The sequence below is a fragment of the Pinus tabuliformis genome, chromosome 2_1 (genome assembly GCF_031772625.1).
Source record: "Pinus tabuliformis cultivar Carrire ecotype Pingquan chromosome 2_1, CPIR1, whole genome shotgun sequence".
Lineage (NCBI taxonomy): Eukaryota > Viridiplantae > Streptophyta > Pinopsida > Pinales > Pinaceae > Pinus > Pinus tabuliformis.
Genome location: NC_142299.1, coordinates 398,310,093 through 398,321,461, shown reverse-complemented (window position 1 = coordinate 398,321,461; position 11,369 = coordinate 398,310,093). Strand labels below are relative to the sequence as shown.

The 11,369-nt window shown below is 38.0% G+C and overlaps 1 protein-coding gene across 1 annotated transcript; it reads right to left on the bottom strand.

Moving 5' to 3' along the window:
- Positions 1-2,945: 2,945 nt before the first annotated feature.
- On the bottom strand, positions 2,946-4,004 carry LOC149200528 (late embryogenesis abundant protein 3-like). Its single transcript, XM_089399591.1, has 4 exons — positions 3,811-4,004; positions 3,595-3,740; positions 3,269-3,454; positions 2,946-3,165 (listed from the first exon to the last, which is right to left on the bottom strand). Exons 1-4 carry the CDS (start codon positions 3,917-3,919, stop codon positions 2,989-2,991), a joined length of 618 nt encoding a protein of 205 aa, XP_089255717.1. The 5' UTR covers positions 3,920-4,004; the 3' UTR covers positions 2,946-2,988.
- Between the last annotated feature and the right edge of the window lie 7,365 nt (positions 4,005-11,369).

Sequence of the window (11,369 nt, the reverse complement as noted above, 5' to 3'; positions counted from 1 at the left end):
AAGGGTAACAGGGTGTGTATGTGATTTGCGATATGATCGCATCACAAAGAAAAATAGTGTTGCAGTTGAAATTATCATTTCAACAAAATAACGTTAAACTTCCAAACCCCTACACAACTGGAAGCTAGAATGCTCGCAACACTCAAGCGCCTAAGGTAATGAATCACCGCCCACCTACCAACCACCAAACTTCCTAGCGTCAAAATCGAAAACAAAATAAGCAAGCAATGGTGCACCTTTGCTAGGAAGCCACTCCTTTCAAACATACACAAGCTGTAAAAACTAAAATCACACAATTGATATTGATAACACAATTTAACTACCAAGGTTAAAATTTTGTACCTGGTGTGGATAACCCACAACAATTCTATGATCGAATCCAAAGATGTTGATTGGAGCCTGTAGTTTGTCTTCTCCTCTACGAATCTCCCGCCACGCAACTCTATGTTGAACTTCTAAATTTCCTCGTGCTGGGGTTCTTGCTCTCTATGGTTATGAAGGTAAATTCCATGCAGGATTCCCTCCTCCGCGAGTAGGTAAATTCCATGCAGGATTCCCTCCTCCGCCACTAAGCTATGACAGAGTGCCTTGCCCTCAAGGCCATTTTCTTGGTGAGCTTATCTTGATTCGATTACCGATTCCTCGAATATTCAGGGATTGCCCGATATTCGGGGAATCGGCAATCTTCTCGCTAAGCTTATCTTGATTACCCATTCCCCGAATATTACCGATTCCCCAAATATTCGAGGATTCTCCGATATTCGGAGAATATCTTGATTGCTAATTCCCCAAATATTTCACAATTGCCCGATATTCGGGAAATATTTGAGAAATCGGCAATCAAGATAAGAAAAGGTAGATACCTCGGCCATCAAGATAAGAAAAGGTAGATACCTCGGCCATCTACGGGTATGTCGAAGGTAGATACCTCGGCCATCAAGATAAGAAAAGGTAGATACCTCGGCCGTCTACGGGTATGTCGATAGCTTCTCTGCCGGTACACAATTTCAATGAGCGACATGACAACCCTGAGAACCATTAGTTGTCACCCTTTGATGGTTATGCCTTTGAGCGTCACACAGGGACACGTGTAGCCCAGCTGCCTCATATATATATACGCGGGCACACATCCAATCTATCTAAACCATATTAATAATATATACAAGTGACCGAGAAGAGACATGGGATGGAGAACCCCTTCCACATCATGTTAATATATACGAGTTATCATATATATACACAGGCACACATGCAACCTAGCTAACTCATATTAATAATATATATAAGTGACCGAGAAGAGACATGGGATGGAGAACCTCTTCCATGTCATATTAATATATACGAGTTATCGAAAGGACTTGTCAGGGTGGCGAACTCCCTCCACGTCATATATATATACCTCTCCACCCCATATTAATATATATGTACATAACCCTCCACTATATATATATAGATACACTTCCACAATTGTCTAAGTTGAATAAATTAAGGCATTCTATTCTTTTGGCACTTAAATACTCTGTGGCTAAGGCGAACCCCCTCCCCTACATATCATATTAATATATATCTACAATTTGTGAAGACAACCCCGCATTCTATTTTTTTGGCACTTAAATACTCCGTGGCTAAGGTGAACCCCCTGCCCTCCACATCATATTAATATATTAATATATATATATATATACAAGTTGTCAAGACAACACCTTACGCCCCTCCACTCTCGGTGGCAAGGCCACAAGGGCCACCCTCCGCTCGTGGGTGGGCCACGACTCCACGAGGACCATCGCCCCCCCCACATAAGCGCCACCCTCCACAGTCCACGAGGGCCACCCCTCCACTGCCCACGAGGACCATCGCCACCCGCTCCACGACACACTTAGTCTGTCACCCAATGCCCATTGGGGATATTTATCTATTAATTTTTTTAAACTATGAAAGAAAGGAAAAAACAACATTATATTTTGATATACCAGGACCAAATATAAATTAGCCAATATCAACAAATCTTATATTTCATATATTAAATTATTTTGATATACGAGGGCCAAATATAAATTAGCCAATATCAACAAATATTATATTTCACATATTAACATATTAAGTTAATTTATAGGGAATATTGTAGTTGCGCTTTTCATTTAGATGCGAATAACGATATAAATTAATTTATAAAGAATATCGTGGTTAAGCATTTCAGTTAGGATGTGAATAACGAAGTAAATAGAACGACAAACAAAACAACGGAATTGTAATCCGGACGCGCTGAAAATTTCTGAACTTCCAAGTATTTTGGTAATAGTTTAGTTTCTAATCAGCACTTCCAAGTATTTTGGTAATAGTTTAGTTTCTAATCCAGACGCAAGCTCCCTTTTCTCACAAGATACAGGAATCACACAACTCAACTCAAACCTGAAATATAAGACAAACACCCTGTATGTGGGTTAAAGGAAGCCATTCACTTAATTTCAGTGAGCCAACCTAATTCTCCTAGAAGTGACGTTCTTAATTCCACTAGAAGTGACCTTCCAACATTTGCATTTGTTCCTACCCGAAATATAAAAAAACTCCCTCAATGTATAGTTTTAAGTGGAATATAGCTCCTCAATGTATAGTTTAAGTGGGAACAAATTGGAATGAAAACTACTTTTCCCAGCCATACCAATTCATATGGCAATGTATGAATTTGCAGTAATGCAACAAGAAAATGGTTGAAAATTTTCCACGCCTCAAATATTCTATTTGAACCATCTCGGGATCAAATACGTATAGGTATTTTTTCAAATATTACAGAATTGCAGAATGGAATTTACAAGAAAAACGGACACCGACAATTTAAAACAACCCAAACCCTAAGCCGCCTTAACCTACTTTCATAATTACATTTGAAATCGTAATTTCATGAACTACCGTCTCTTGTGTGGGAAATATCTCAAGCACACATACAATGCTGCAAATATTTTTGTATAATATGTAAGATGTCGTCCAGACTTAAGCATTCCCAGTGAAACCCCGGGCTTCATTGACATCCGCTGCATCCTGCATGGTCTCTCCAATTCCCCCTTCTTGCAGCCTGCCGAACGGGTCATTCCTGCTTTCCACTATCTTCACTCGCCGTGCATCTGCCTGAGTAACAACTTTATCCGTCGCCAACCGTTCTGATGCATCCTGCAACAAAGCCAAAGAGTGGAACACATTAACAAAACCATTTTCCAAAGAGAATCAGGCTCTGATGCACCCTGCAACAAAACCATTGCAAACTCTTACTTACCGCCAATGTTTCTCCAATTGTGGGTGGATCCAATACTGTAGAATTATCCACCGCTGATTGCATGGTGGAAGCAGGCCCTCCCGGGACCTGTTGCCCCATCATCCGACTCTCTGCGCTTTGGGCAGCACTTATATCGCTCTGCTCCACAGGCTTCTCAGGGATGTTGTTTGCCACCGCCTCCAACACCTGCAAAGCTCACAAACATTATTCAAATACATATTGATATCGATTTTGCTTCTAGGGTTTTTAGGACCTAGAAAGCTTCTAGGGTTTTTATGACCTAAAACCCTAAATCTTTGTATTGATTCAGAAAAGATTATATTCACCGCTCCAACTGTTGCAGGTTCGGGTGCCGGCATCCCCAAGTCTCGAGACTCCGACTGGTCATCGAATTCGGCGTCTATTATAATTCTAGTGGAGGTCCCAGATGGAGGATTTCCTGCAATGTATTCACGCCTGAAAATCCTTTGATCTGCAAAACAAATTAATGTGGTTAGAAAGATGAGTATATTTGATAGCAAAACGGCGTGGTGATATTATACCTTGGGTGGCGGTACCGATGATTCCTGCGCGCGCTTGAGCAAATGAAGTACTCTTCCAGCGACCCACAGACGAACGAGTTAATAATCTAAAAAGCGAAGAAGAACCCATGATTACCAACTGGTTTTCTACGAATTCCAAATGAGAATTGCTGAGAATGGGAATAATTGAATCGAATCGAATCGATATTGAGGGACAGTATAACGATATACTGTTGGGTATTGCCGACGTAGTGTGCAGGGTGTAGCGTGGAGGGCGGCCATGGAGAAACGTGTCGATGAGGTTTCACCACCTGTAGGACGGTCAGGCTTTCAGCTCAGTCACACCTGTGGAATGTTTATTCACTGATAAAAGATTTTCGAGTTTTATTAAAAAGATAAATAACCAGACATTATCTGAATGCTGGTGCTTTACAAAGGACTGAGGACTCAGCAGTTCCTCTGGAGACTCGTTGGATTCGAAAGAGAGAAAGCTGGAAATTGGAATGGGCGTTTAAGTAGATTGAATGAGCAACATCCTAAAGAATGATTCATCCAGCCACCAAAACTTGTGATTTAAATTTAGCAAAGATTTGAACCCAACATCGAATTCCTCGAATTATACAGAGAGGCATAGCAAGGTATTCGGAGGGAAAATGATATTATCATGGATACTGAATATCCATTATGCACTAAAACGGGCCTAAAAGTTTAAAAAGTTGAATTTAATGGTGAAACGCTGGAAGTGTTTTATATTAGATGGGAGTAAAATTGGATCGGGGAGATGGTTGTTATATATTAGATAGGAGGTAAAATTGCATTGGGGAGATGATTGTTAAATTTAGTGATTATATTTAAATAATAATAATAATTGGGTGGTTAGTATAAACACTTCAAAATTATTGAATTTAGGCTTCTGTGATCTATATCAGATTTATGAGAGATTTTTCAGCGTAAATCACAAGCTCTATCATTTGTTGAGCCTCCAACGGTTAGCTAGGCCAACGTCTAAAATGGACTAGGGTCCTAACCTCGAACATAAATATATAAATACTATAAATAATTTAATTTAATAAGAAATTAGTTGCAATAAAGTACTAAAATAAATATATAAATAATTTAATTTAATTGGTTGTTAAAAGGGATTAACAATTAAATAAATACATAGAAACTATAATTATTAGAATAAAATGTATAATTAATTATAAAAAGAGTCATTAATAAATTAATAAATACATAGCAAAAATAAATAAGGAATAAAACCCATGAAAAACTAACAAAAAAATACATTAAAATAAAATCATAGGAAAATATATATATATATATATATAAATATTAGGTTAAAATAAATAAATAAGTCATTAATACATTAATAAATACATAGCAAAAATAAATAAGGAATAAATCCCATGAAAAACTATATAAAGAGTTTAAAATTGGTTTAAAAAAAATAAATAATAAAAAAAAAATAATAATAATTATAGAATAAAATCATAGAAGAAAAAATAAATAAATAAATATTAGGTTTAAATAAATTACAGACACAATCCGAAAAGGGAAGGAGGGGCGAAAAGGCAGGAAGCGACTAGGAAGAGAGAGCTGGGGCCCAACATCTACTGATTTTCCAACCATCCTCTCTATTGAGGTTGCTTGGCCTCTTTTCAATTTCTAGAGCTTCCCTAAGTTTCCGATGATGGAACTGAGAAACCCTAGCAATGACACTAGCTTCTTCAATACAAACATGATGATTGGTTTTTTCCGCATGCTCAGCTAAAGCCGAAGACTTTGATCTTCGAAAGAAAATGCATGCGGAGCAGTATCTTCATGCCAGTTCCCACCATTTTCCTGCTCAGAAGATGGGGGTTCTCAATACCCTTGCTACCAGGGCCCTAAGGATCTCGGATAAAAAGAGCTTTGAGAAATAAAAATCCCATATCCTTGATGTCTTTGTTGGGAATGGTTATAGTAGATACATGGGACAGAAGGCTTTCATAAAAGCTGCCAGGAATTCTCTTACTAAAAGGAAACCGAAGGAGCGTATTCCAGGTGTCCATCTTCCGTTTGTGTAAGGGACCACTAATAAGATTGCAAGGATTCTCAAGATGCATAGTATCCCTGTAACCTTTAGGCCCCTTAACACCATTCGTACGTCCCTCAAATCAGCAAAGGATCCTATCGACCCTAAAGATATGAAAGGGGTATATATTATCCCTTGTTCCTGTGGGACCCCCTATATTAGTGAGACGGGCCGCTCCATCAATCAAAGGATTAGTGAGCACGCAGCTGACCTTAAGCATAGGAGATCAAAGTCTTCGACTTTAGCTGAGCATGCAGAAAAAGCCAATCATCATGTTTATATTGAAGAAGCTAGTGTCATTGCTAGGGTTTCTCAGTTCCATCATCGGAAATTTAGGGAAGCTCTAGAAATTGAAAAGAGGCCGAGCAATCTCAATAGAGAGGATGGTTGGAAAATCAATAGATGTTGGGTCCCAACTTTCTCTTCCTAGTCGCTTCCTGCCTTTCTGGCCCTCCTCCTTCCCCTCCCCTCCTTCCCTTTTCGGATTGTGTCTGTAATTTATTTATTTATTTTTTTTTTCTTCTATGATTTTATTCTAATGTATTTTATTTATAATTATTTATTTATTTATTTTTATTTTGTTTTTTAATTTTATTTTATTTTTATTTTTAAACCAATTTTAAACTCTTTATATAGTTTTTCATGGGTTTTATTCCTTATTTATTTTTTTATTTTTGCTATGTATTTATTAATTTATTAATGACTCTTTTTATTTATTTATTTATTTATTTATTTATTTTTATTTTTAACCTAATATTTATTTATTTATTTATTTTTATTTTCTTTTTAGATTTTTATGGGTTTTATTCTTATTTATTTTTGCTATGTATTTATTAATTTATTAATGACTCTTTTTATAATTAATTATACATTCTATTATAATAGTTATAGTTTTTATGTATTTATTTAATTGTTAATCCCTTTTAACAACCAATTAAATTAAATTATTTATATATTTATTTTAGTCCTTTATTACAACCAACTTCCTATTAAATTAAATTATTTATAGTATTTATATATTTATGTTCGAGGTTAGGACCCTAGTCCATTTTAGCCGTTGGAGGCTCTGCTCAAGCTATTTAACATGCAAAGTTGGATCTGGTTCTTCAACTTGTCCTGACAATGAACCACACTGGCTGGTTCGAAATGCATCGACAAATGATAGATATTGTGATTTACGCCGAAAAATCTCACTTTAAAATTATTTATTTGTGTTTTTATTGGATTTTAAAAGTTAATTTAAAAGTTTCTTTAAAAAACATTAAAAAAAAAGTTTTACCAGAGATATCTAAATGATATTATTATGGATAATGAATATGCATTTGGCAAACGGGCTTAAAAGTTTAAAAAATTGAATTTAATGGTGAAAAGCTAGAAGTGTTTTATATTAGATATTAGGTAAAATTGGATTGTGGAGATGATTGTGAAATTTAGTGATTATATTTAAATAATAATAATAATGGGGTGGAAAAATAATAATAATAATAATAATTAGGTGGTTAGTGTATATAAACATTTCAAAGTCATTTATTTTATGTTTTTATTGGATTTTGAAGGTTAATTTCAAAGATTCTCCAAGAACAAAGAAAAATACTAGAGACATCTAAATTATATAAAGAATTATAAAGGATTGATGTGGCAGTGTCTAATGGACTTCTAAATTAAATTCCTAGAAAATTCTATACTAAAAAAATATAACCATGTTAAAAGTTGGTATAACTTATATTATCTACACCAAAATAATCTAACAACGTTTAAGGTTAATATGACCTTATTAAACAGAGGACAAATCTAAAAAATCTAACAACGTTAAAAGTTGATATGACTCGATTAAGCAAAGAGAAAATTAAAACTTCAAATGAACGAAATTGAGGTTTATTAAACTGTGTGGCCTCCTCCCTGTAACATAGTTATGAGAGGTGGTAGAGTTGAGAAGGCTATAAAACTCTAGTTTACCTTCCTTTTAGATTTTGGTGTAGCAACTTATATGTCTTAGGCTCACAAAACTCCAAAAGAAGTGGTGGTTTCTAAGACACCATTGTTGGGATCCCACTGGTCGCTAAGACAAATTTACCTGGAGTAATTTCTCCTTTAAACAGACTATATTCCACATGATAACTATGGGAAAAACCATGGGTTCTCATAAATTTGGAGCTCAAAAACCATTGGTAAGTTGACTAAGTCAACTTTACCCGAACCACACTAACAACCCCCCCTTAAACTTGACTCGCGGAGATTAACCTGGTCTCCAATCATTCGTCAACCATTTCATCTGAGATCTCACATTACCCCCTGAAGCTAGGATATCAGTACACCTACCACCCTATTACCTATCCGAGTGGTACATTCAACAACTTGATGACTCCATGCGCCACTACACTACATGTATGCTTGATCAAAGTCATAAGGCCTTACAACAATACATTCTCTCATGCAACATGTACGCTTAAACAACAAGTCTTATGACCTCTTGGGGAAATACACCTACTTTAGACTAAAACCCTTAGGGTGTTCACATGCCACTATGTTGGAAATATGTCATCATTGATGTCAATAGGTGTGAGTAGATGGCAACAGGTGGCACAAGTGTCAAAGATGGAGCAAGTACCAAGCACAAGAAGAAAGGTTTAGGTGCAAAGAATAGAAGAGAGTTTGAAGCAATATTTTATGTAGTATATGAGCTCAAAGGCCACATTGGATCCACTCAACTAGAAATTAGTCTGAAAGAGCTTTCCAATGGTATAATGAAGTCCCAAAATGGCCTCCTAGAATGAAAGATAGAGCTAGTCAAAGCTCTATGACCCCAAGTCCAAAGTAACAGAGTTAGCAGACGTTTTGGAGGACCTTTTGATGCATAGCCAAAGTTGGCATAAGTTCCAACCTCAGCGACAAGACTGGAGATGCGACCAAACAGAGGATCGGGTAGATGTGGCTGATAGCGCAGTACCGAGGCACCCCATTGGCTCGTGCAAAATCCTGGAACCCTGGAAATCCTAGATCTCGTAACCTGTTTAGAATTCAAATTAATAAAAAGGTCTAGAGATACGAACTTAGCGTTGGCCACAGGTTCCATGCAACAGTGGACGACCAAGGGCACAAAATGAATTATAAAGTGAAATAAGCCCTTAATAGGACTTTGAAGGGTGTAGCGCATAAGTTCTCAGCCGACGGTCACAAGACCAAGTCAGACGGAGAAAAACCTTTAGCCCTAGGGCTAAAGGGGTTAAAGGCCACATCGTGACATTCTGACAAAACTTGGAGACAAGCCTTTAGAGAGAGGTAGTGGTCTCGAGGAGTGGTTTCCTACTCTATTGATCACATATATTAACGACGAAGATCTACCCTAACAACATCCCTCCCATAACTAAAAACTGCTTAGGGGTTGTGTTGAGCTCAAAAGGGCTTGAACCTGGTGGTTTTTGAAATAGCAAAGGAAAGGGTCACAAAAAAATACCCCGAAGGATCTTTTCTCTCTCCTCTAGGAGGACTAGTTCCATCTTGTGATTGGCTTGGAAGAGAGCAGAGGATCTCAGTGGTGGAATAGTTCTCCTCAGCCTTGGATAACCTCCTACTTGTGAACGCTATAGGATGGTCCAAGTCTCCTCCACCGGCATGTGTCATTACTGCTCCTAGTGCTATACATGACACATCTACATGTACATGAAATTCCTTCTTCCAATCCGGGAACTAAAATTGATGCGGTGACCATTTTTCCTTTCAACACATGTAATATTTTCTGACAAACCTCATTCCAATAGAACGTGACATCCTTTTTCAATAGCTTCTCCATAGGCACAATGATCTGGGCATAGCCTTTGATAAAATTCATGTAGTACCCAATATGTCCCAAGGTTGTGCGCAGTTATTTCACACTCCTCGTTGCCTCCAAGTTAAGTACCACTACGATCTTTGCGGGATCTACCATCAGACCCTGTCCACAAACCACATGACCCAGAAGAGTCCCAAAAGGAACACAAAACAAACATTTCTTCAGATTGAGCGCAATCTGGTACCTTCGACAAGTATCTAGCATTAAGCGCAAACTGGCCACATGGCATTTTACCAACCCAAACACAATCCAGTCATCAAAGTACACCTCCAAAAACTAATGAATGAAGTCTTTGAATGCAACAATGACTATGCGCAAAAAATCCGCAGGCGCATTCTTCAATCCGAAAGGCATTACAATGTACTGAAAGCATCCCCATTCAGTCGTGAAGGTCATTTTGCTTCTATCTTCAGGCGCTATTTTGATCTAATGGTAACCAGAAAACCCATCAATGAAGGAGTACGCTTCCTGGCCACCTACATTATCCAATACCTCATCAAAGAACGAAGTCGCAATCTTCGCGAATTGGGGCTCTGCCTCCATACCAATATTTACCAATTTCATTTTCAGCGATGCGGTTACATCAGGATATCAATCTTTCGGGGGTACTTGTCTTCTTCTTCGATTGTCACGTTATAACATTCCATTGCGTGGCTCAGCTAAGTAGTCCAATCGGGTTGAATCAAATCCAAAGGATCCTACGGTATCCTAAATATTGTTTCTTTATCTTCTTGTAATGCTTCGTCAATACAGTCAAACCCATCTTTGAAGTTGAACGTCATTATGAATCCTTTGCGCAAAATATCCCATTCGCCTATACCATGGCGAAGCTCTGTCTCCAAGTACCAGTTCATCGGGATGACATCCAAGGTGTGACAAAACAAGTGCACCCATTCAGGTTGGGGCTTCGCTCCATAGGCCTTAGCCCATTTGGCCAAGTGTGCGCGTGGATCGTCCTTCCCGTCATACTTGTCTATCACTTGTACCTTTAGCTTCCCAAAGCATGTTCTCATCATCCTCCTACACTCATGCCAGTTGTCAAAACTACCCTTGTGTGTACCCCACCATCTCGCGAGCATAGCACACAGTGCCCAGTCCAAAGCCTAGAAGCGCTGCTTCTCTGGTACTTCCCTCTCAAATGCATCCAAAAACACATCCACATCATTCAAGCCATCATAAGTGGGAAGCTTTCGTACCTCTAACAACACACAGTGCAGTGACCGGGTCATCATGTTACAACTCAGCGTAGTTACTTCATGTAGCTGATTCTACCAACGCTCTAATTCTTCATCCAAGTCTGAGGTGCAGGAACTCTCACGATCCCATGTAATTTGGCCATCCATTGATTCACCCAATCTTGCTCTTACGTTTTTATTCTATATATGCAGTCCAAATCGTCATCGCTTTCATAATCGCGGACAGGTTCAGTATAGCGCAATCCTTCAGCGAGATCTAGGGGTATTATTACGCGAAGCGATTTCTTTTCAAATATCATCTTTTGCTTATTTAGGTTCATTACCCTGTTCATGTTAGTAGCCCAATCAATGCCAAGGAGTGCAGGGTAGGGGTTGATGTCATCCACAATTTCTATCGCTTCAAAGTCAGCCAATGTGCTCGCACATTCAGTATCTACAGTTACTTCTTGCAGCCATCCCATGGGGATGATTTTATGTTGAT

Coding starts and splice junctions, on each gene's coding strand:
- LOC149200528 (XM_089399591.1), bottom strand. CDS start 3,919: ATGGGTTCTTCTTCGCTTTTTAGATTATTAACTCGTTCGTCTGTGGGT. Junction 3,455..3,594: donor AACCTGCAACAGTTGGAGCG/GTGAATATAATC, acceptor TGAGCTTTGCAG/GTGTTGGAGGCGGTGGCAAA. Junction 3,166..3,268: donor CAATTGGAGAAACATTGGCG/GTAAGTAAGAGT, acceptor GCTTTGTTGCAG/GATGCATCAGAACGGTTGGC.